General features: G+C 41.9%; 1 protein-coding gene across 7 annotated transcripts in view; it reads left to right on the top strand.

Moving 5' to 3' along the window:
* The window catches only part of TPD52 (tumor protein D52), a 135,846-nt gene that overhangs the window by 71,663 nt on the left and 37,500 nt on the right, over positions 1-26,683 (top strand). For 4 of the 7 annotated variants that reach the window (XM_025393405.1, XM_025393403.1, XM_025393404.1 and 1 more), the window contains exon 1: positions 18,670-19,184. The exons of the other annotated variants lie outside the window; for them this stretch is intronic. In XM_025393405.1, coding sequence (XP_025249190.1) covers positions 19,046-19,184 — 139 coding nt within the window. In that variant the 5' untranslated portion in view covers positions 18,670-19,045. Of the gene's footprint in view, positions 1-18,669; positions 19,185-26,683 lie in introns of those variants that run through there. 7 annotated transcript variants of the gene reach the window in all.

The following is a 26,683-nucleotide window of genomic DNA, read 5'->3' as shown; positions in this document are numbered from 1 at the left end:
AGGTTAAATGTTTAGAACACGACTTAGGGAAGATGCTGGGGCCCACGCCTGCCTTCTTAGAAATCCACAGAAAGGAACTAGGGCTGCCAGTATTTATTGTATCATTGGGCTATAAGAGGTTTGTCATCTTGGTAGGCTGTTTTCACCAAATTTTTGCTAAGAAAAGAGACTTTAAGAATTAAGTGTAGGCCTTAAACTTGTCCTACTTTTGCATTCAATAGATATCTGTTTCTGTTTAGTTTAAAAAAGATGTTAGACCAGCTGGGCGCGATGGCTCATGCCTGTAATCCCAGCACTTTGGGAGGCCAAGGCAGGTAGACCACTCAATGTCAGGAGTTCAAGACCAGCCTGGCTAACCTGGTAAAACCCCGTCTCTACTAAAAATACAAAAAAATTAGCTGGGGTGGTGTCACGCTCCTGTAGTCCCAGCTACTTAGGAGGCTAAGGCAGGAGAATTGCTTGAACCTGGGAGACAGAGGTTGCAGTGAGCTGAGATCGCACTACTGCACTTCAACCTGGGCAACAGAGCAAGACTCCATCTCAAAAAAAAAAAAAAAGATATTAGACCACCATCCAGTTTTGTGAACCTCCCTCACCTGTGGTGGAAGTTTCTTTGCAATGGTAATACCCTTCCATCATTTGCAGCATCTCTAGCTTGGCCAAACATTCAAACCATTATGGGTTTTTTTTTTTTTTCCCCGTAGATGCCAAGAATTTAGCTACAGTTGGTCAGGCGATTGTCTACTTTGCATTAATAATGGCATTTGATATTATAATAAGGCCATTACTTCCTTTATTATGAGCTTAGCCTTTCCATTGGAACTGCGGGAATACCTTGGGAGATATTGTGGATTTGCTTCCAGACCACCATAATTAAAGCAAATACAGCAATAAAGCGACTCACACACATTTTTTGGTTTCCCAGTGCATGTAAGAGTTATGTTTACACTACACTGTAGTCTTTTAAATGCAGAATAGGCATTATGTTTAAAAACTTGTGTACATATTCCCCCAAACCAAAACCAAAAAAAAAAAAATGTGTACATACCTCAGTTTAAAAATACTTTATTGCCAGAAAATGCTAGTGGCCAGTGAGTCTTCAGTGAGTCCTAATGTTTTTTGCTGCTGGAGGGTCTTGCCTCAATGAGAATGGCTGCTGATGGATCAGGGAGGTAGCTGTTGAAGGTTGAGGTGGCTGTGGCAATTGATGGACTCTTCCTTTCACAAAAAAAAGTTCTCTGTAGCATGCAATGCTGTTTGATAGCATTTTATCCACGGTAGAACTTCTTTCAAAACTGGAGTCAAAACTCTCAAACCCTGCTGCTGCTTTATCAACTAAGTTTATGGAATATTCTAAATTCGTTGTTGTTACTTCAACAGTGTTTATGGCATCTTCACCAGGAGTAGATTTCATCTTTCCTCGTCTTTAAGAAGCGACTCCTCATCCCTTCAAGTGTTATGAGATTGCAGCGATTCAATCACATTTCCAGGCTCCACTTGTAATTCTGTAATAGTTCCCTTGCTATTTCTGCCACATCTGTAGTTATTTCCTCCACTGAAGTCTTAAGCCTCTCAGAGTAATCCATGAGGGCTGGAATCAACCTCTTCCAAACTCCTTTTATACTATATTTTAACCTCCTCCCATGAAACATGAACTTTCTTAATGGCATGTAGAGCAGTGAATCCTTTCCAGATGGTTTTTAATTTACTTTGCCCAGACCCACCAGAGCAATCTCTGGCAGATTGGCCACAGTAGCCTTACAAAATGGATTTCTTAAATAATAAGACTTGAAAACAGGAATTATTCATGGATCCATAGTATGCAGAATGAATGTATTAGCAGGCATGAAAACAACTTTCATCTCCTAGTTCATTCTCCATTGGAGCTCTTGAATGACCAGGTACATTGTAAATGAGCAGTAATATTTGGAAAAGGAATCTTTTTTTCTGAGCAGTAGCTCTCAACAATGGGCTGAAAATATTCAGGAAACCGTATTATAAACAGGTGGGCCATCATCCAGGCATTGTTACTCCATTTCTAGAGCACAGGCAGAGCAGATTTATTTAGCATCATTCTTAAGGGCTTTAGGCCTTTTGAAATGGTAATGAACATTGGCTTCAACTTAAGGTCACTGGCTACATTAGCTCCTAAGAAGAGAGTCAGCCTGTCCATTGAAGCATTGAAGTCAGGCATTGACTTCTCCTCTCTAACTATGCAAGTTCTAGAGGGCATTTTCTTCCAATAAAAGGCTGTTTCATTTACATAGACAATCTATTGTTTAGTATAGCTACTGTATCAGTTTGTTCTTGTATTACAATAAAGAGCTACCTGAGACTGGGTAATTTATAAAGAAAAGGTTTAATTGGCTCACAGTTTCACAGGCCGTACAGGAAGTATGGCTGGGGAGGCCTCAGGAAACTTACAATCATGGTGGAAGGCAAAGGGGAAGCAGGGATGTCTTAGATGAGTGGAACAGGAGGAAGAGAGCAAAGCAGGGAGGTGTTACACACTTTTAAACAATCAGATCTCTTGAGAACTCACTATTATGAGAATAGCAAGGGAGAAATCTGCCCCCATGATCTTATCACCTCCCAGCAGGCCCCTCCTCCAACAAGGGAATTACAATTTGATGTAAGATTTGGGTGGGGACACAGATCTAAACCATGTCAGCTACCTTCATAAATTATCTTAGCTAGATCTTCTGGATAGCTTGCTGCAGCTTCCCCATCAGTACTTGCTGCTTCACCTTATACATTTATGTTATGGAGATGGCTTCTTTCCTTAATCCTCATGAACCAACCTCTGCTAGCTTCAGACTTCTTCTGCAGCTTCCTCACCTTTCTTGAGGTAGGACCTTGCCCTGGATTAGGCTTTTGCTTAAGAGAGTGTTGTTGCTAGTTTGAACTTCTATCCAGAGCATTCAGACTTTGTCCATATCAGCAATAAGGCTGTTTTTGCCCTCTTATCATTCGTGTGTTCACTGGAGTAGCACTTGTAATTTCCTTCAAGAACTTCTTCTTTGCATTCAAAACCTGGCTGTTTGGTGCAAGCGGTCTGGTTTTTGGCCTATGGAGGCTATTGACATGCCCTTCTTGCTAAGCTTAATCATTTCTAGCTTTTGATTTAAGTGAAAGATGTGCTACTCTTCCTGTCATTTGAACACCTAGAGGCCATCGTAGGGATATTAATTGGCCAAATTTCCATATGGTTGTGTCTCATCAAATAGGGAGGCCAGAGGAGAGGGAGAGAGATGGGAGAATGACCAGTTTGTGGAACAGTCAGAACGCAAACATTGATCGATTGAGTTTGCCATCTTGTGTGGGTGTGGTTTGTGGCATCCCAAAACAGTTACAATAGTAACATCAGAGGTCACTGATCACAGAGGATCATAACAGATATAATAATAATGAAAAAGTTTGAAATAATGAGAGAATTAGCAAAATGTGACGCAGAGACACGAAGTGAGAATGTGCTACTGGAATAAGGGCACTAACAGATAGACTTTCTGGACACAGTATTGCCATAAACTTTCAGTTTGTAAAAAACATACTGTGAAGTCCAATGAAGTGGAGTGCAGTAAAACAGGAGTATGCCTATACATGTAAACATGCTTTCTTTGATGGTACTTCAGATACTTAGGAAGCCTTGACCTAGTCTGAGCAGATGAGTTTTAGTGCTTGGGTATTTTACCCCAGGCAGACTAGGAAAATGTGTGTGTGTGTGTGTGTGTGTGTGTGTGTGTGTGTGTTTAACTGATAGTCTTTATTTATTTTGAGACAAGTTCTTGCTCTTGTCACTCAGGCTGGTGTACATTGGCACAATCATGGCTCACTGCAGCCTTGACCACCTGGGCTCAAGCAATCTTCCCACTTCAGCCTCTTCAGTAGCTGGGACTGCAGGTGCACACCACCATGCCCAACTAATTTTTGTATTTTTCGCAGAGACGGGTTTTTGTCATGTTACCCAGGCTGGCCTCAAATTCCTGAGCTCAAGCAATATGCCTGCTTTGGCCTCCCAAAGTGTTGGGCTTAGAGGCGTGAGCCACTGTGCCTGGCTGATAGTAAGTATGTGTGTATATATGTATGTATGTATTTATTTAGAGACAGAGTCTCGCTCTGTCACCAGGCTGGAGTGCAGTGGTGCGATCTCAGCTCACTGAAACCTCCACCTCCTGGGTTCAAGCGATTCTCCTGCCTCAGCCTCCTGAGTAGCTGGGATTACAGGCGTGAGCCACTACACCCAGCTAATTTTTGTATTTTTAGTAGAGACAGATGGAGTTTCACCATGTTGGCCCGGATGGTCTTGATCTTTTGACCTCATGCTCCTCCCACCTTGACCTCCCAAAGTGCTTGGATTATAGGCATGAGCCACCACACCCAGCCTAGTCTTTATATTTTAGAGCAGTTTTAGGTTTATAGAAAATTGAACAAATAGTGCAGAGTTCCTTCATGCCCCTAGTTTCCCTTATTAACACCTGAAATTCGTATGGTACATTTGTTACATTTGGTTAATACTGATTATTATTAACTAAAGTCTATAGTTTTTATTAGTGTTGTCCAGTTCAATGGATTTTGGCAAATGCATAATATGTAGCCACCATTGCAGTATCATATAGAATACTTTCAGTGCCCTAAAAATCACCACTCCCCAACCTAGTCATTCCTGCTTTCCTTCCCCTCAGCCCCTGGCAACCATTGATCTTTTTACTGTCTCCATAATTTTGTCTTTTCCAGAATGTCACATAGTTGAGATCTTACAGTATTTAGGCTTTTCAGATTGGCTTTTGTCAGTAATGTGCATTTAAAGTTCCTTTGTGTTTTTTCATGGCTTGCTAGTTCATTTCTTTTTAGTGCTGAATAATATTCCACTGTCTGGATGTACCACAGTTTATTATCCTTTCACCTACTGAAGGACGTCTTGGTTGTTTCTTGTTTTGGGGGATCATGAATAAAGCCACTATAACCATTCGCTGCAGGGTTTTGTGTGATCATAAGTTTTCACCTCATTTGGGTAAATACCTAGGAGTGCAATTGAAGGATCTGCAATAGACTTTTGACCAGGTGATATATTCTTGGTCCCAGTGTCTTTCCTCCTGCTGACAATTACCCTCCTTATTGTGACAACCTAACCAGGCCTGCCTCTCCCAGGGCTTCCTCTTCTTCACTTAGAGCATTTTCTGAACAAATCTGGACACAAAGGTCCTGCTTGTGTTTTCAGGGAAGAGTGTTTAAAATACTTCTTAATCATGGTTCCAACTTATTTCAACTCTTATAATTATGTGATCATTGTTTTTTTAAAAATTGTGGTAGAATATGTGTATATAAGATACGATTTGTGATTTTAACCATTTTTAAGTATACAATTCAGTTGTATTCATTATATTCACATCATTGTGCAACCATCGCCACTATATGTTTCCAAAACTCTTACCTGGGGATATGATCATTTTAAAAGAGGAATTTGAAGAAATACATCTGAAGCTATATTTGGCAAAATGTTTCCATCAGTAATTCCCAAAATCTCAGTGGCTATTGGCAACAATCTTTATGTCTCCCTCATGATATATATATATATATATATATAATATATATATATCATTTTCTTTTGTCTAGAACTTAGTCACATGGCCACATCTCACTGCAAAGGAGCCTGGAAAGTGTAGTCTAGCTACATGCATAGGAATAAGAACAAATTGGCTTGGTGATTTGTTAGCATTCCTGGCCATATTAAGTAAGATTATTAAATCATACACATTGTTAACTTGATCTTTCAGAGATGACATGACAGTAATTGTATGGTTTCATAGATCCGCCTGTGTTTCAGGGGAGCATTTTTCCATCCCATGCTCTCTTTCCATCTAAAATTTAATTATCTTATCTTTTTAACATGAGAGAGCTTCCTGGAATAAATGAAATTATATGCCTATTTTGACAAATACCTGTTCGATAGTGATGTTTTATAAAACTCTGAGAAAAGTCAACAAGGAGCCTTCACAGTAATTAATACAGCAGTTATTATGGTCAGATGTTCAAAAAAATCTCATGTTTTCAGTCTTATGCCAAAAGGCAAAGAAGCAGTCTTGAAGCTTTCCAGACTCTGATTTGGTTTCAAGATAATGGGCTACTACTATTGGGTTTACATGTAGCATTGGTCTTCTGCTGTTGTCTTTATAAAGGAAAGTATGTGAAATTTGGAATTGGAAATGGCATTTCTTAACCAGAGTAGAAGGTTCAGATGGTGATGCTATAAATTTTGGCATAGGACTCTGTTTCTTAATAAAATTTAATGAAAATTTGACAAGATTTGTGCAGTGTATTTTGTTTTTAATGGTTGACCCACTGAATGCATCTAATTAGCTCATTACAGTTTAAAAGCAAGTTTAGCTGCCTAAATGTATGACTTGGTGTTTTGAGCTTGTTTGTTAGACCTCAGCTTGCTGATGATAGAAGTTCGTGGTCCAATATTAATTTTAAATAAGTGCCTACTGTTCTCTAGAAACTCCCATTCCCTTAAGGAAAAGTGTTTCATGTGATCCTCTCATTGCCAGGAATAGCTGTGTAAGCATTGTGGAAGTTTTTCCACATTAAAATGTAGTCCACCAGTTCATTTATTCCTTTCAGGGTTCTGACAGTCGCTTGTGTTTATGCACCCCTGTAGAGCTGTCTTTAAACTCACTCAGCAAACTGGAAACATTTAGCTTGGACGAAACCTCTTTATCTTCCAGTAATCTCACCATAGAGACCACTGTACTCTCAAATACATTGTTAATACTTTTAGTAAGAATGGCCTGCTTTCATTCTCTGATTACTGAGCCATTATTCTGGATTCTGTTTATTATTATTATTCCAGATTCGCAGTAATTATCCCATTGAAAAGACCAAACATATGTACACCCTGTTGTGACACAGCCAGTTTTGTCCTGTCTGAACTTGCCTGCTTTGTGAACTGTTAAGGTCTCAGAAAAATAAAAATAAAAAGCAAAATCTTTTATTTTTATCATTTAATTTTTTATAGTTTTTATATTTTTAAATTGAGACTATATATATATACATAAAATTTACCATCTTTACCATTTGAAATGTGTACTTCCTTGGTAATAAATATATTCTTTATTCCCCCTTCCATCTTTATTCCATCGTTTTTCCCACCCCCACCCCTACCCCTGCTCAACTCCTCCACTTCCCAGCCTCTGGCAGTAATTTAGTTTAAAGTGTGAGTGACAGTCTCACCTCTTATAATTATGTGATCATTTTTTAAAATTGTGGTAGAATGTGTGTAACATGGAGTTTGTGATTTTACTCTGTCTTCATGAGATCTACATGTTTTAGCTCCACATGAGTGAGAACATGTGACAGTTGTCTTTCTGTTCCTAGCTTCTTTCATTTAACATAATGACCTCCCAGTGCCATCCATGTTGCTGCAAATGACAAGATTCATTTTTTTATGGCCAAGTGGTAATCCCTTGTGTATATATAGCAAAATTTTCTTTATTCATCTATTAATGAATACTTAGGTTGATTTCATATCATTGTTATTGTGAATAGTGCTTCAATAAACATGCACATGCAAATATCCTTGACATCTGATTTCTTCACATTTGGGTAAATACCCAGTAGTAGGATTGCTGGATCTATTAATATGTCAATTCTGTTTTTAATTGTTTTGAGAAATCTCCATACTGTTTTTCATAGCGGGTGTGCTGGGCAGATGTGTCAGTGGGTGGGGGGAGGATAAAAAGAGGTTAGTTAATGGTTACAAACACACCTTGGAAGGAATGAGTTCTAATGTTTGATAGCAGTGTAGGATGACCATAGTTAACAACAGTGTATTGTATATACACTGTTGTTATATACAATATATAATATATACAATATATATTTCAAAATAGCTAGAAGAGAGGACTTGGAATAATCCCAATACAGAAATGATGAATACTTGAGGTGATAGATGCCCCAAACCCCTAATTTGATCATTACACAGTATAAGCATGTGATAGAGTATCATATTTGTACCCCTGTATACATGTACAAATATTTGTATCAATAAGAAATATATACAAAAAGCCAAACCTTTTTAGCTACAAAAGCTGTCTCTTAGTTTCAAATATATATAGTTAGAAAGTGCCTGGGTCCTGTAGCATAAGTATTCAGAGTTTACTCAAGCTTTCATCCTCAGGCAAACCTAGCAGCTGTTATCTAAAACCAGACTTGCAGCATCGGAAATCACCTGGAGCTTGTCCAGAAGGCAAGAGTCTTAGGCTCCACCCCAGACTTTCTAACTCAGAATCTGTAGTTCCACAGGCACCCCTGGTGGCTCTGGTACATATTAAAGTTTCAGAAGCACTGGCTGGAGATCTTTTACCTGAGTCTGTAATCATGGAGTCACCAATCAGTATGTGGAGTGACCATAACACTTCAACTCAAACTCTATTTCTAAAATGAAAAATCTGTCTATTGCAGCTAATTAGGTAACATGACAAATATCAAGCTCTCTTTCCACTATTTTCTGGTGTTCTCATGATCTGACAATGACAGTGGCAGGAACATGTCCTGAGATGACCAAATTGAAAATAGTGAGGCTCTTTTGTATATTTTAGAATCCAGTCTCTGACTCCTTGTGATAGAGAATTCAGGCATTCTTGAGACTTCTCAACAGATTCTGACTTTCCCAGGTACAGGCTTATCCAGACGACATGTTTGGAGATAGGTTCAGAGAGGGAATGACATCTTATCCTTATTATATGTCACTCTTGCTCTTCAATATTTGAAAGAAACACTGTGTAAAGAACAAAAACCGTCTGTCCTGACTTCTGACATTAACTCAATTTTAGTTACTTTGAGAGGGCAGAAGAACCTTCTAAGTAGAATGTTAGGGGTTCCTAACAAGTGAGAATTTCTTTGCAAGTCAACGGGCCAAATAAATGATTTCTTTAAAAATACAAATCCATTTATCACTTAGAGTATTTGCATTTAGTTCCAAATAATTTGTATATGTGTGCTAGGTTATGCCTTTTTATTCTAGAGAAGAGGCTCCAAAGAGGATAGTTTTTTTTTTCTTATAATGCTATGCTATAATAGTCTTTTTTCCCTCATTGGGATGGAAATATAAGGGAGAAAAGAAGTGGCATTCCCATAGGGAATATTTCCTAAATTTCTAATGCAAAGTTTCTAATCTGAAAACTGCTACGTATTTTTAAACGAATGCCAACATGATTGAATCTAGTTTCATTCAGTTTAGGAGCTGAAGTGCCCCTGGGTAAGGGGCAGCATCCCTGAGCCTGCCTTTGCCCTTGGTGTGCCCCACCCCTCCCCATCCCCACTGTGCTTCCTCTTCTGCTTGTCTTCTTTGTTCTTAAACACACACATTCGAAAACTTTATTTTTTTTTAAGAGACGACACCATCGTAGCTCACTCTAGCCTTGAACTCCTAGGCTGAAGTGATCCCTTCGGACCCAGTCTCCTGAGTAACTGGGGCTACAGGTGTGCGCCACTGCGCCTGGCTAATTTTTATTTTTATTTTTATTTTTGTAGACACAGGGCCTCGCTTTGTTGCCCAGGCTGGTCTTGAACTCCTGGCCTCAAGCTATCCTCCTGCCTCGGCCTCCCAGAGTTCCAGGATTATAGGTGTGAACCACCCTGCCTGGCCTAAAATACTTGTTAAAACTTCTTTCCATTCGCTTCTTCCCTTTCCTTTCCTCCACTGCCCACCACTTCTGCTCATCTGACTTCTACCATCACTCTCACCAAAACTTCACTGCAAGATTGCCAGACTTCCTGTCACTTCTTCTTATGTCTCTTTAGCATTCGATCTTACCCACTTTCTCTCCTCCCTTGATTCCCATAACATTGGTCACTCAAGGTTTTCTTTCAGATGTTTTGCTTCTTGAGAGCAATGGAGTTGGAATCCTAAGTTTTACCACTTACTAGCTCTGTGCCTAGGGCGAGACACTTAACTTTGATGTGCCTCAGTTTTGTTGTAAGATGAGGGTAGGGAAAAACTTCCCCCATAAAGTTGATGCAAAGTGCATGGAAGAATGTGTGGTGCATAGTAAGGGTTTCTTAGGGATGAGTCATCATTATTGTCATCATTAAAGGTCATTTCTTGCCCTTTTTAGGCTCTTTGGCCTGCATGCTGATTGTAGGTGATCACTAAATTTTCCCCTCCTTTTCCTAGGGCCTCTCTTCTCTTCAGATTTTTCTTTGACGATCTCTGGGTTTCCCACATTTTATGTCTTAGCCCCTAACTTTTCCCCTGAGGGTAGGAGTTTACTTTCTAACCTCAGGGTGGCCATTTACCCCGGAAGTCTCTTGAGCTCTATAAACCAAAGCTGCCAAAATGCAGCTCATTCTCTTATCACCTAAAGTCTCTTCTCTGTCTTCCTCAGTCCTGCCTCTCCTTTACAACTCCTGCTGGGGCATCACAGCATTGGCTTCTCATTGCCGGTCACCCAAGTCCTCCAGCTGATCTCCAGCATCTGTTGATTGTCTGTTCGTGGTGTCATGCAGTGTGTCTTTGCTTTGCTGTTCCTGCTTCTGTTCCATGCAGGGCACATGCCTTTTGTATTAGTTGGTTTGGGCCGTCATAACAATACCATAGAATAGGTGGTTTGAACAATGGAAATTTCTATTCCCACAATTCTGGAGGCTGACAGTCCAAGATCGAGGTGCCGGCAGGGTAGATAGGTTTCTGGTGTGGGTTTACTTCCTGGTTGGGAGACAGCTGCCTTCTGGCTGTGTCCTCCCTGGACTTCTTTCTGTGCATGTGCGAGTATCCCTCGTGTCTCTTCTTACTAGGACAGCAGCCCTGTTGGATTAGGGCCTTACCCTAGGACCCTGTTTAACCTTAATTACCTCCTTAATGACCCCATCTCCAAATACAGCCATATTGGGAGTTAGGGCTTCAACACGTGAAGCTGGGGAGACACAATTCAGTCCAGAACACCCTTGATGCTGTTGCTGGGTAACCGTCCTGACTTCCCCTCTCCCCTCGGCAGTCCAGCTTCAGACAGGGGTGAGAATGATCTTGCCGACCCACAGCTTTGGCCTCTCCTTCCCATTCGTAATCACTCGACTTGGCTCCCCACGGCCTAGATGCAGCGAGAGGAAAATGACCACTGTAGGGTGGCTTCCTTCATTTCTAAGTTCCTTATGCTCACTCCTCTGGAAACTGGGGATAACATGACTAACCTCGTGTTATTGAAGGTTTAAATAAATTCTAATGAAGAATTGTTGTTTTAATCTGATGAAAACCAAGTACCTACTCTCCAGCCTCTATTCGAGGTCCTCCATCATCTTGTTACTCTAAGTGTGATCCCATGGGGTTTTGGGGCCAGCCGCCTACCATCACCGGAATGCAGACTCTGCATCACAGCGAGATCCCCAGGGCCCTTAGATGGGAGGGATTGGCTTATCCTTACTTCCTGGCTCTAAGCTACACCCACAGGATGGAGAGGACAGGGCCTTGGAGGCCTGTACCTGGCTTCAAACTGCAGCTCCTTTACTTGCGAGCTCTATGCCCAAAGACAGGTTTATAGAAATTGTCCTTGTCTTGTTTCCCCTCTGAAAAATAGGGAGAGGCAGAGGTTTACCTCACAGAGGTTTCGAGGATTAGTTGAGAAATTTTGTAAATAAAAGAGCATCTACCCTTGTGATTTTAAATTGAATTTCATACTTAAAATCAAGTACTTTTTATTTGGAGTCAAGATTTGTTTATTGTGGCACAGTGTCGGGGAGTGAAGGGATGTGGGGCGTTCATTAACCTCTCAGCCTCTTTGTCCTCTCACCCTGTGGGACAGGATCCCGCCTGGTCACCCTCTGGGAAGATGTGCCCAGCAAGGGATGTGATGGGGAGACTTCTTTTTTGTAGAGGGTAAACCAACTGCTGCTTCAATGGAAGGTGGAGAAAGCCCTTCCAGCTCTCAGAAGGGGCTGGGAGCCGGGATGTGCCTGTGTGTCTGTGGCTGGAGCCTAGCCCCATTAGGCCCTGCCCCCGTGATTGCTGTGAGAGTTGGTTGCTGCACCCTTTCTCCACAGCGTCCTCAGGGCTGCTGAATCTAAGGCAGAGGAGTTCTTGTTTTGTTTTTGTTTTTGTTTTTAAGCCCTTTTCAAATTTACAGAAGGATTGCAAGAATAAGAATAGTGTAAAGAATACCTGTTCCAGTGTTAGTTTGCTGAAGATAATGGCTTCCAGTTCCATCCATGTCCCTGCAAAGGACATGATTTTGTTCCTTTTTATGGCTGCATAGTATTCCATGGTGTATATGTGCCAACAACATGGGTGCCAGGGAGGGAGAGCATAAGAAAGAAGAGCTAATAAATGCTGGGCTTAAAGACCTAGGTGATGGGTTGATCTGTGCAGCAAACCACCATGGCACACATTTACTTATGTTACAGACCTGCACATCCTGCACATGTACCCTAGAACTTAAAAGTTGATGGGGGGAAAAAAGTAAAAGAACACCTGCATTCTCTACTCAGAGTTACTATTAACGTTTAGCTCCATCTGGTTGACTAGTCTGTCTGTGTGTGGATGTCTGTACACATGCATAGTCTTATTTTCTGAGCAATTTGAGAGGCAGTTGCATACATCGTGGCCTCTGCCCCTAAATACTTCAGTATGTATTGCCTAAGAAAGGCAGTATTCTCAGCACAGTTGTCAATGTCAGTAAATTTGATTTTTTTTTTTTTTTTTTTGAGACAGAGTCTCACTCTTGTTGCCCAGGCTGGGGTGCAGTGGCATGATCTCAGCTCACTGCTATCTCTGCCTCCCGGGTTCAAGCAATTCTTGTGCCTCGGTCTCCTGAGTAGCTGGGACTGCAGGTACATGCCACCACAACCAGTTAATTTTTGTATTTTTAGTAGAGATGGGGTTTCACCATATTGGCCAGGCTGGTCTCCAACTCTTGACCTCAGGTGATCCGCCTGCCTTGGCCTCCCAAAGTGCCGGGATTACAGGTATGAGCCACCAAGCCCGGCCAGTAAATTTGAAATTGATACAAGACTTTTATCTAATCTGAGGTCATATTCCAGTTTTTTCAATGGACCTAGTAATGTCAGTCTCCTTTAATGTGGATTTTCATAGCCTTTATTCTTTCTGACATTGATATTTTTGAAGAATGCAGCCCCTCCTCTTTTAAAAACTAGAACCTTCTGGCAGTGCTCAGTGGCTCACACGTGTAATCCCAGCACTTTGGGAGGCTGAAGCGGGCGGATCACGAAGGTCAGAAGATCCAGACCATACTGGCCAATCTGGTGAAACTCCATCTCTACTAAAAATACAAAAATTAGCTAGGTGTGGTGGTGTGTGCCTGTAGTCCCAGCTACTCAGGAGGCTGAGGTAGGAGAATCGCTTGAAATGGGGAGATGGAGGTTGTAGTGAGCCGAGATCGTGCCACTGCACTCCAGCCTGGCAACAGAGCGAGAGTCTGTCTCAAAAAACAAAACGAACAACAACAACAACAACAAACTCCAACAACAACAAACTCCAACAAAAACTAGAACCTTCCTTGTTTTGGATTTGTCTGATGTCTCCTCATGATTAGATTCAGGTTCTGCATTCCAAGCCTGAACACTATGTAGGTATTCAGAGTGGTCCATTTGCCTCTCACTGGGGGATGACCATCTCTATGCTTCAGTCAGGGTGGGGCTTTTCTCCATTGTACTGTTTCTACACTTGATCTTAGCCAAAAGGCCAAGGAGTCATCTCCACTATATTGTTACTATGTTTTTCCTTCTGGCAGCTAGTTAATCTGTGGAGAGGCACTTTAAACATCATTTAAATGTCATTATCTTCCTCAAAATTTCTCCCTAGCTTTAGCATCCAGCGATGATTTTTGTTTGAATCTTTACAGGGATGGTCAGGGTGGCATTCTTATGTAGTTGTTCCTTCTATTTATTACTTTCATGGACTCTTGGAGTCCTGTTTTTTTCAGTGGTTTATAATCCGTGACTGTCCCTAATTTTTTTGGTGGCTCAATTGTCCCATATTTGACTAGTTGGAGCCCCTTCGAGCCAGCTGCTGTGTCACCATGACAGGTCTGCATTCTCCGAGTATCCGCAGCCTGCCTCTCCTGGTGGACAGCTACATTGTCTCCCTTTGACGTGCCCTCCAAGTGAATATTGTGTTTCATAGCTTTTAAATCAGACTGCCCTTTATATGTCTTTCAAGTTTGTGGAGAATTTACACTGACATATTTGAGTGCTGAGTTAACAGGCAGACAAAAACTTAATTTTCTTTATAGTGATTTGTACCTACCGTTTCCATTTGCAATGACGTGAGTCGCCTCCGGTTATTACCCTGCAGTACGCTCTTTACTGGCTGCACCGAGTTGACTTCTGAACTGCCCTTGGGCTCCCTCTGCTGGCGCTGCAGCGCGTGAGCACTTTTCTGGGATCATGGAATGGATTTCTCCTTCTGCCCATTTTCTTTCTTTTGGTTTGTTGGTTTCTCTCTCATAAATTATTACACAAACATGGAGCATACCATACAACCTGCTTTCAAACCTGATTTGTTTGCTAACTGTATCGAGAATATCTTTCCATATAAAACATATATTTTTATATAATTATGTCAGTGTTTCCATATTTTTCTGTTACATGAATGTTCTTTTTACCATTTAAATCACCCATTTTTAGTAGGCATTTGTATTGCTTGTTTCCATTTCCGGTAGCATCTAAAATGAACGTCCCTTGCATGTATATCATTCATATGTGACTTAATAAGTAGAGCTTGCTAAATGGGTAGGAACTTACAGGAAAAGGGGAAACTCTAGTTTGAGAAAATTGTCTAGGCTAAGTTTAGGATGTGTTCAACAAACAGGAAAGTCAGGTTTGGCTAAAACATGGTTGAGTAATAGTGGGAAATATGGTCAGAAAGTAGGTATGTTAGGACTCTTTCTATTGAAATGATGAAATCCAACTGCAACCGCAAGTGGAGCAGAATAAATTGTGTTTATTTAATAACTGGGAAGCCCAGGGTAGCTGGAGGCAGGGGCTTAGATGCTGCTGCCCCATCCCTTCCCTGTCTGTTTCTCCTCCTGTCCTTTCCCAGTCTGAGCCCTGAGTCTCTTGCCTGTTGGCCTGGGGAGGGAAGGAGCTGCCAGCCCCTCCAAACTGGCACCCAACAGCTCAGGTTACAGAGAGTCACTTTCTTCCATTACTCACAGAGTAAACGTCAGGGAAGGCCACTGATTGACGCTGTCTGGGTCAGATATCTATCCTTAGGCCAGTCCCTGTGAACAAGGGGATGGGGTGTCTGTGTGGACCAGATCTGAAGCACAGGCCCTTGCCTAGGGCCAGGGAACAGGTGGGAACTATGGACTCTCTCCCCACCGAGAACCCCAGGGAGCAGGTGAGGTGAAATTCCTCTAGGGAAAGAGGGGCAAAATGACAAGACAGCAGATGTCTACCACACTGCTATGGGGCCTGGTCCCCCCCAGAAGGAAAAACATAGTAACAATACAGTGGGTCTCACCCTGCATGTGGGTCTCGAGTAGGGGGTGGATGAGGGAAAGGTTGGAAGGCCTTTGGTACCGGTTGGTAGAGAGCTCTCGGTGCTTTCTCCATATGGAGTGAGAGTGCTTGATGTGATTCCTTCAAAGTCAGGCCTAGGAGACTCAGGATGCCTAATCTAGAGGTAAGAACATCGGGAGGAAAGCCAGTGAGTTCAGTCTTGTGCATAAGGACAGGACCAAATCTTACCTGGTTCTTCCCCAGGCCAACTAGTCCAGAGCAGGAAATAAAAAGAGTTGCCCTGATACCAAGGTGTATTAGTCCATTCTCACACTGCTATGGGGAAATACCTGAGACTGAGTAATTTGTACAGGAAAAGGATTTAATTGACTCACAGTTCTAAATGGCTGGGGAGGCTTCAGGAGATTTACAGTCATGGCAGAAGGCACCTCTTCACAGGGCAGCGGGAGAATGAGTGCCCAGCAAAGGGGGAGAAGCTCCTTATAAAACCATATGTTCTCCTTATAAAGATCTCCTAATAAAACCATCAGAGAACTATCTCTTTCACTGTCAGGAGAATAGTGTGGAGGAACCGCCCCCATGATTCAATTAACTCCACCTGATCCCGCCCTTGACCTGTGGGGGTTATTACAATTTAAGGTGAGATTTGGGTGGGGACACAGAGCCAAAACCGTATCACAAGGCTTTCTCCCCCTTGCTGGGATTGTACCCGTAGCCTCTTTCTGAGTCTGCTCTCTTCTAGCCTCTTTCTGCCTGCAGTGCATCCTTACACCATTTCCAGAGTCATGTTTATAAAACTTAATAGTCTCCGTATAACTCATAAATCCTCAGTTGTTTTTTTTGAACAGTATATTAAGTATAAAATTTGTCAAAGTCTTTAATGGTCTGCCCCCAAGCTACATTTCCATGTTGTATTTCCTTCAGTTCCCTTCTACTTTGTATTTGACTGTTGAGTCAACTGAGTTTTTGCCATTCCATTAACCCATCCCATGCTTTTCCCACCTCTAGATTTCACTTTTCTTATAGGCTAGAATGTCTTGACTGGGATCTGACGGGAGATAATGAGAACAAAAGCTGGTTCAAAGAGCCAGGGTGTTGCATAAAAGTCCTAAGATTGTATCTAAGCAGGTAAAATAAAAATTTTAGACAATTACTTAAATTTGAAATATTCACATTTATTAATAAGGCATGTAATGTCTACATGAGCCATCATTTGTTTTTTTAATTCTACATTGATTAGGAGCCAAACCTTCAGGGCAGGTATCCGGTAGAGCACCCTGGAGAGGCCCTGGAGAGGCACAGATGCGTGGGAGGGGGCTCTTCACATGCCATGTGCTGCTGCTGGGAGAAGAGGGGGCCAGAGACTGGGGGGCTTCTAAGAAGAGGTAGCATTTCTGCCTCAGTGTTGAAGGATGAATAACTTCGACAGGCTGGAAAAAGGTGACATTTCAGGTAGAGCGTGTCGCATGGATGTAAATACCAAAGGTCAAGGACATGGGCTTGAGAGATGGTGAGAAGAATGGAGGTGACTGTGACTTGCATTCTATCCGTGTGACTATTAATCACCTTTGAATGCCTTTGGCTCTAGGTGGTAGAACAAGTAAAGTAATGGAGAAATGCTTTTTCTACCAGTATTTGGTGACCAAATGCAGAATTATGGAGAGGGCCAGGGACCTCATGAACCATGCTCTTTCTAGTATGGGGACATAGCTCCAATGCCTTTCCTGTCCCAGTAAGAGGCCATGGATTTCAAGAAGCCAGACAATCCATTCTTTCAAATAATGATGAAAAAGAAACTATTTATTTTATTTTTAAGTATAGAATGAAACATTTATAGTTGCCCAAATTTTGGTACCTTTTAGGAGAAAAATACAGATTCTTTTGTTGTTAAAAATAAACTTAAAAAAAATAAAGACTTACCATAGGCCAGACGCGGTGGCTCACACCTGTAATCCCAGAACTTTGGGAGGCCGAGGCGGGCAAATAACCTGAGGTCAGGAGTTTGAGACCAGCCTGGCCAATGTGGCGAAACCCCATCTCTACTAAAAATACAAAAATTAGCCAGTCGTGGTGGGTGGTGGGTACCTGTAATCCCAGCTACTTGGGAGGCTGAGGCAGGAGACTCGCTTGAACCCAGAAGGTGGAGGTTGCAGTGAGCCAAGATTGTGCCATTGCACTCCAGGCTGGGCACGAGTGAAACTCTGTATCGAAAACAAAACAAAAAAAGATCTACCATAAATGGAGTACAACATGCGACTAACAAAAATAACAAATAAAGAAATCATCCAGCATATATTCTGTATGTAAAAAAAAAAAAAAAAAATCACAAGATGAATACAGACCATCTTGGTGCATTTTATACACTAAACACATATTGATATTTTTAATGCTTAAAATATATTAGGTTTCATACTTGCTTCCAATCTGAGGAGAGTGTATCTGAGCTCTTTTTTTAGATTTGAAAACCGCCTTTTAGATTAGATTAGAACACCGCTTTTTTTTTTTTTTGTTATGCAGTAACAGACCATTGCCCACCTGCAGGCAAGTCACCTTTATTTTTACCTCCTTAGTAGAACCAGCAGGAGCTGCAGTTGCTGTTGCTTGAGCCAAGGCCATAGTCAGCATAGAAAGGTTCTGCTAAGAGACTGTGTTAAAGGAAATAAGTTTGGTGACTTAGTTTTGTTTTACAAGCTAGCTGTGGCCCAGGCCTTCTACAGGGTGGGCACGCAGGTTTATTGCAGCTCTGCAGAGCCATGGCCTTAGACAAACAAAGAAGGTGTGGGAATACCCGGGAGCTTTCCATTCAAAATGGATTCTTCTCCTTTCAGTGCATGTAACTGAAGCACCAGCTTTCTTTAAAAAAAAAAAAAAAAAGAAAAGAGAGAAAAGAAAAGTCAGTCTGAAGTTTTCGTGACACTCAGCCAGACTCCATGTTAGATAAAGTAATCATGGAAATACAGCTTTATTTTTGTACCAAGTTGTGCTTAGAAAGCTGATTGCTAAACCAGGAAGCTTGGCTTTCAGAATTTTACTGTAATCCAGGGTGGAAAAAAAGTATCACCCAGATGGCATTTGTGGGAGATTACTGACTGGTAATCCCTCCTTGTCCTAGAAGATTAAGTCTGCCCTGGTGTAGTCATGGTCAGCTGATTTTTTTTTTTTTTAAATAAATTGTAGTTTCTTGTTGTAAGTCAGCCCGTGTCCAATGTTTGCCTGAACTGTTTGTACATCTGGGCCATATTGCAGAACCCTGCCCTTCTTTGTTGACTGAGGAAAGCTCGCTCCCTGCCCAGGTTTTTCATTGTTGATCAAAATTAACACCAGGTGGTGAACAGAGCCCCTCCTAAGGTTGCTCAGGATAAATCATTTATTAAATAGGTCTGCTTGTCAGGAGGGGTGTGAAGGCTCCCAGAAGGAAATGCTGGCGCCGGGGCCCGGAAGCCAGGGCCTCTAACTCCTGGGGTTGATTTCTTCAGTGAAGTTGCACCCTACAAAGGGAATATGGCCAAAGCAGCACTCAACTGAAGGATGATATCAGGCGATTAGAAAGCAATGCGTTCTGCGTTTGTCTGGAATGGATTGTAGAGAGATGGACTTAGGTGAGGACTACCAGTCCCCGTTTGATTTTGAAGCAGGAGTCAACAAAAGCTATCTCTACTTGTCTCCTAGTGGAAATTCATCTCCACCCGGATCACCTACTCTTCAGAAATTTGGTAACTACTAATTTTGAAAAGCTAAGTTTGCTTGGAATAAAACCTAGACATAACTTGGGGTTTGCCTGGCTTTAAAATTATTAGCGTAAAGATGTACCAGGGTGGTGCTGGATTGTAACTAGCTAATAAGCTATTCTAGATTCAAATATTAAATCTCATTAAGTATTTAGAATATGTTTATACTTAGAAGTTAGATTTTAAAGTTAGTACTATTTGTACGATCAGTAGACCTCTCCATTTATAGATATTCCAAGCTCACTTTGAGTTTGTTGAGCTGGTAAATAACAAAAAAGGAGGAATCTGGGGTCCTTGGTTTCTAGTTGCTTAGGTAATTTACGACAACTTTCTTAATTTTTCTCTTCAGTTAAATGATGGTTAAGCACTGACTCGGTTCAAGGTCTTGCTGATGACTGTCCTGGGTTTTGTTATGGAATATTGAGAGCAACTTATAGAAATTGCTAGGCAAGATTTTTTTTTTTTTTCAAAGAAAAACTTGAAATTGCCGTACCTTTAGAAGCAGTTATTCGTTCCTACCTGCCGGTATGAGATTGCCTTGAAGGCCAGCAGCACCATCAGGGAGGCTCTGCCTTTGTCGGCACAAGGCAGCAAAAAGCCGGAGGCAGCTTAGCCATCCTCCCGGCCGGGTCCCTCGTATCATAGCCAATGCTGGGAACTGGTTAAATGACCTTCTCTGTAATTTGCCAAATAATCAGGTTTTTCCAGAAGAAGTTAATTTTTTCCTTATTAATGAAGAACAGGTCACATTTTGTTCGTTTTAAGCTGAAAAAATGGGTAACTTAGAAAAAAACATGGTAAAGGTGACAGCATGAAACTTAGTTTTAAGTATTTTAGGTTTGTGTATTTGCTGACGGTAGGGACTGTGTGAAGCAACATTCCTCTCTTGGTTGCAACTGGTAGCCATCTTTCCCCAAAAGTGGCTGGGATTTCCAGGAACGGGAAAATGTGGACTATGACAAAGAAGGGGTAGAGCTGGTCTGGAGAAGTTGGGGGCAGGAGGCAGCAGCTTGATGTCTGCTGGGGGATTCTGATTGCCAGGAAGCTTTCTCCAGTGCTGAACTTGGCTTGCCCAAGTGGCCCCCCTCAGACCTCTGTAATAAAGGGGCCTGGGCTCCCCCTTTGCCCAGCCCCCTTCTAATTTATAAATCTTATGTATAAGTTAATAGGGGGCCACACAGAATGGGGAAGTGAGAGCTCAATAATGGACCAAAACCCAAGTGACTTGCGGGGAAGGGAGGAAACCTTTGAGAAGCTGGGGCTGTGGTTTTATGACTTCAGGTGGACCTTGATCAGTGTGCAAGCAGCCAGATTCCCGGGAAGGTTGACACTGCTTGCTTCTTTTAGTTCCCTTCTACCCTTCTTGTCTCTTTGTTTCACCTCCTGCCATTTTCCAAGTTACAGTCATGACTGCGTTGGGAGGTTTTCTGTCAAAACCAGGGCAGTTGTAGGGTTGGGTGTGCCTCTAGGCAAATTCTGAAGGATTAACTGCAAATTCTTTGCAGTTCCTGTTAGCTGTTCGAAGGAGCATGGGGTTGTGAGATTTAAAAAGTTATTAAGCAAATGAATAACAATAATGAAAAACAAACTCATGTAGCTAGGTTTAGTAGTTTGCATTAATTGAAAGAAAAGAGGGTGAACAAGCATTAAAACAAGCAGAAACCACCCTCAGCAGTCATCTGTAAGAACACAGTGATTCTAAAATGTCCAAATAAAAGTGGGGGCCTGGAAGAGGGATGACTCTTCTGTGTGCCCATGACCCCTCAAGGCATAAGAAGCCTGCACACCTGTCTGAACATCAAACATGGTTGGTCGATGGAATGAATAATGTGTCCTCCGTGTGTTTGCAGTCTTTGTATTTCTATGTAGAAGCTCTTAGGATCAATACATTGTGAACCCATTAAAAGTTCTTGTGGTTTTTGGCCACTGTGTATTTTCTTAATCGGCAGACAAGTAATACAGACAAGAAGGACTGATATAAAGAAGGATGCTACTCAGAGAGGTTGGGAATACTGATCTGAAAAGACTGTGTTCTCTGGTATTTATCCAGAATGCCATCATGGGGCAAATGGGAAAGTAATGAGATTTTATCTATCGGCAGGATGTTCCTAAGAAGTCATTAAAGTGGAGATTAGGATGAGGACAGTGGCTGGAACAAAATGAGGCCTTTTATTAGGGAGTTTTAAACTCCTTTGACGCAACCAACCCATATTCAGAAATGCCTTATACCTCCTTACCCGCAATCCTCATAAATATAAGAATCTATCAATAACTGAAGCAAAATGTTATGAACCAGAACTTCTCTTTACTATGTGTGATGTACTCTGACATTTTATATTATTGTATGCCATTTCTTCTTTTTAAAGTGCTCATCTGGTTCTGCTACTGGATTTTACAACCCATAGTGTGAAAACACCAATTTATAATAGTTTCAGAATCTGGAACAGAAGCTCTGTTCATCTTTTTTGTTCACTGCTGTTTCCCCAAGCACCAAGGATAGTACTTGACATTATGGCTCAAAAACTGTTTGTGGAATGCATGAATGAATGAATGAATGAATGATACTGGTGAGGAGTAGTTCACACTCCAGTTCATTTTACTGGATGTGAAGATTGAGGCTGAGAGGCGTATGTGATGTTCTCAAATCACAAAGTTTAGTTAGGCTAAGATACGACTAGCACTCATCTCTTAATTCTTAAGCTAGTGGTTTGGTTTTTTTGTTTTGTTTTTTTAGACCGCAATGTCTCAGCCTCTCTAGTAACGGATATTATAGAACAGATTAACCATTTAAGGCTTAAATTCTCCTTTGGTCAAGTGTTTTACTGTGGGAGTAATTTGTTAACACTTTATACGCCACTGGGATCTCAACATTCTATTCCATCTTTGGGCTGAACATTATCAGGACCAGGGTCTCACAGCTGGGATCTTTTGTTGCATTATCTCTTCTATTCTGTCAACACCCATAAGGATAATATCCCAAAGGTTATTTACATAGCATCTAGCTTCCTCTTAAGAATTTTTTTTTTTTTGAGACGGAATCTTGCTCTGTCGCCCAGGCTGAAGTGCAGTGGCGCAGCCTTGGCTCACTGCAACCTCTGCTTCCTGGGTTCAAGCGATTCTTCTGCCTCAGACTCCCAAATAGCTGGGACTATAGGCGCACGTCACCACGCCTGCTAATCTTTGTATTTTTAGTAGAGATGGGGTTTCACCATATTGGCGAGGCTGGTCTTGAACTCCTGACCTCGTGATCTGCCCGCCTCGGCCTCCCAAAGTGCTGGGATTACAGGCGTGAGCCACCAGGCTGGGCCAGAATTTTCTTTTTAAAAAAAAAACTTTTGGCTGGGTGCAGTGGCTCATGCCTGTAATCCCAGCATTTTGGGAGGCCGAGGCGGGCAGATCACTTGAGCTCAGGAGTTTGTGACCAGCCTGGGCATCATGGTGAAACTTCATCTGTACCAAAAATAAAAGAATTAGCCAGTCATGGTGGCACACATCTGTGGTCCCAGCTACTTGCAGAGAGCTAAGATCACACCACTGTACTCCAGCCTGGGCAACAGAATGAGACTCCATCTCAAAACACAAACAAACAAACAAAAAACTCTTTTATTTTAGATTCAGGAGTGCATGTACAGGCTTCTTATATAGGTAAACATGTGTCATAGGGGTTTGATGGACAGATTGTTTCATCATCCAGATACTAAGCCTGATACACAGTAGTGATTTTTCTTTTTTTTTGCTCCTCTTCCTCCTCCCACCCTCCACCCTCTGGTAGGCCCCAGTGTCATTTGTTCCCCTCTTTGTGTCCATATGTTCTCATCATTTTGCCCCCACTTATAAGTGAGAAGGTGCCCTGTTTGGTTTTCTAATTCCTGTGTTAGTTTGCTAAGGATAACAGCCTCCAGCTCCATCCATGTTCTTGCAAAGGATAGGATCTTGTTCTTTTTTATGGCTGCATAGTATTCCATGGCATATATGTACCACATTTTCTTTATCCAGTCTATAATTGATGGGCATTTAGGTTGATTCTGTGCTTTGCTATTGTGAATAGTGCTGCTGTGAACTAACGCATACATGTGTCTTTGTGATAGAATGGTTTATATTCCTTTGGGTATACACCCAGTAATGGTATTACTGGGGAGAATTTTCTAATGTACAGGAAGATGCAGCCTTGGCTTATGGCACCTTTGGTTATTTCTAGCGACTTAAGGAAATATGAGGAATGGAAAAATCTGACATTTTAGTTTAATGCGATCATATTTGAAACTCTAGAAAGACTGAAAAATCAAACTGAAATTCCTTAGCTCATAGTTCTTCTTTTTATTCTGTTTTACCCTTTTTGATTTTCACTCTGTGTTATTCTCACTTCTATTTAGAAAAGTGGTTACCACTTCTTAAAAGTTTTTTATGGTTGCATAGGTCTTAAATAGCAAACATGGCTATGGTTTACAAAATAAAAACTGGAGCCAAATTGAAGAGATGTAGAATTTCCTTATTCCTAGAGAGGAAATTTAAGGATGGAAGAGACTTCCTCTCTGGGGATTCTGTAATTTCTCCATGACTGACCTTTGTCACTCTTTTCTGGAATGTCCCAGTTACTAGTTTTATACTTAATTTTGGGGCAGGGGAGCAGAGCAGTGGGAAGAGGCGATAGCTCTGAAGTAATTGACTGAAGATTTTTTCCTTTTTATTTTTTTTTTAAAAAAGAAAGAGATTTAAGGGTCCATTTAGAAATACCTGGAAGGAACAAGTAAAGCGTTTGAAAATACTAATGTGTTTTACCTTGATGATTGTTTCTTCTTTGTCCACTCTTTCTGTGAAGTAACGCTTTTGGGAGGTGACCTTCTGTCTTCTGTGGGGACATTGACCACTGTTCAGGGTCCTGCTTTGAGAGCTGAGTCCCAGGAGCACTTTGCATCTGATGTGGCTCCTAAGCGCTCCTTTCCCTTTTTGTCTTAGGGCAGCCCCTCCCCTCCTGCTCTGTTTCCTTTCCTCTTAACCCAGACATTGGCCGGGCGCAGTGGCTCACGCCTGTAATCCCAGCACTTTGGGAGGCTGAGGCGGGTGGATCACGAGGTCAGGAGATCGAGACCATCCTGGCCAACATGGTGAACCCTGTCTCTACTAAAATACAAAAAATTAGTCGGGCATGGTGGCGGGCACCTGTAGTCCCAGCTACTCGGGAGGGTGAGGCAGCGGAATTGCTTGAACCCGGGAGGCGGAGATTGCAGTGAGCCAAGATTGCGCCACTGCCCTCCAGCCTGGGCGACAGAGTGAGACTCCATCTTATAAAACAAAAAATAAAAAATAAAAAATAACCCAGATATTGTCCCCTTATGCTTGTGAGGAGCTTGGGTCTTCCCTTAAATGGAGTGGATCAAGTTTTCTCAGCCTTTTTCTTCCCGGCTGCCTTGACTACAATTACCCAACTCATTTTTCCCCTAAGGTTTTACTGTTCTCATCGTGGGCACTCATGGGAAAATTCCAGCCTTGAGAATCTTAAGTTGTCACGGCCTAAGCCGCTGCATCCCTCTCTTCTGAAGGCACTCAGTGGCAGACAGCAGGTACTGGCTGTTGTGTCCTCTTAGATGCTCCCTTGCCTTAAGTCAGTGGTTCTCAACCACAGTTTTGCCCCACTGTGGGCATTTGACCATGTTTGTAGATACTCTTTTGGTTGTTACAACTGGGTGTGCGTGTGGGGCTGCTACTGACATCTAGTGAGTGGGCCTGAGATGCTACACAGGAAGATGCCCATGACGCCCGTGGTGCCGTGGCTGAGAAGCGCTGCCTTAACTGGATGCTTAGTCTTTTGGGTCTCCTGAAGACAAGCTCTGTGGTGTGGGGACTTGCAAATATTCCTCCCACTTCTGGGATTTTATTACATCCAGAAACAACAAGGCACAGAGAATGGGAACCCCAGGCACAGACTTTCATGGGGAAGAAACATCTTGTGATGTTTTTGGGTGTTACCGCTAAAGATACTTTGAACTATATGTTTAAATCTCTTTTTATGCCTCTAGGTTTAAAAAGGGGGGATGCGTATTTCCTCTTGTTTGTGCTTAAATGAAACAGTCATAGAGACTGAAGTTTCTTATCGCGACTCTGGTCTTAAGTTATTGGTGCTGCTTTGAAGACTTGGTAGGAAAGGCGTGCAGCTTTATTTTCCAGAGACGCTTCCAGGGCTCAAGTATATGTTAACAGATTCTTTCTTGGGTAGGCAGTGTTAACATTCAGGCTAAATAGCAGATACCTTAGACTCCATTTTGGCGTCTTTTTCCCTCCTAGTTGAATTTTTTCGGGGGCAGCTGACATATTCTTTCTGTGATATCATTTGTGTCCCACCTATATAACCATGGTGCATTTGCCTGCACACTCTTTTCCTGTAATGTGAAGGTAGGTGACCTGCTCCCCAAAGTGACAATCTTTGGACAGATTATGTATGGAAGTAATTTCTTTAGGAAAGTGACATTTCACATCTGCTTTAAATAGAAAAACCTTTCTAGGTAAAAACAGTGAAGTGAGAATGCAATCTATACAATAAAAAGCTCGAGATAAAAGGAGAGAGAATGAAGGGAGACTGAGTTCTTATCTTTCCCTCTAACTTGACTGTATATCTTCCTATAATGCATTTATTCACAGTGTTGACAAGCATCTGCTGTGCGCTAGACACTGTGCATCGGAGACCCTGCTAGGACTAAAGACACAGGATTGGAGCATGAAGGCCAAGTATTGCCCAGCTGCAGTCTGTGTTCTATACAATAGACTGGACCGTAGGTTCTTATTCCCAGAGCCAAGGACTGTTTTTCAGCCATGGTCACAGGGTCCAGGGGAGATCCCCCAAGAGTAGGAGACACTTTTGACTTATTGAAGCGAATGGGAACTGGAAATAGGGATGGGATTTCAGGCAGAGAAAATAATATGTGCAAAGACACACAAAAAAGAGTGTGTTTTAGAGATAGCAGAGATGGTTGTACAACATTGTGAGTATAATTGACGTCACTGAATCACACGCTTAAAAACGGTTAAAGATGATACATTTTTGTTGTATATTCTAACATAATAAAAAATTGAATGGGCTAAAAAGTATGGGAGGTACATTTAAACATTTTTGTTTTTGAGTTAATAGCTTTCTTTCTTTCAGTCTTTCTTTCTGTATTTCTGTCTTTCTGTCTTTCTCACTCTCGCTCTATTGCCCAGGCTGGAGTGCAATGGTGTGATCTTGGCTCACTGCAGCCTCTACCTCCCGGGTTCAAGTGATTCTTGTGCCTCAGCCTCCCTAGTAGATGGGATTACAAACATGTGCCACCACACCTGGCCAGTTTTTGTATTTTTTAGTAGAGTCAGGGTTTCACCATGTTGGCCAGGCTGGTCTCGAACTCCTGGCCTCAAGTGATCCACCTGCCTTGGCCTCCCAAAGTGCAGGGATTATAGGCGTGAGCCACCACGCCTTGCCAAATTATAGATATATGTGTGTGTATATATATGTG

This window comes from Theropithecus gelada, chromosome 8 (genome assembly GCF_003255815.1).
Source record: "Theropithecus gelada isolate Dixy chromosome 8, Tgel_1.0, whole genome shotgun sequence".
NCBI classification, from domain to species: domain Eukaryota; kingdom Metazoa; phylum Chordata; class Mammalia; order Primates; family Cercopithecidae; genus Theropithecus; species Theropithecus gelada.
Note: the sequence above shows the minus strand (reverse complement) of the source record. Positions and strands in the feature narration are given on the sequence as shown.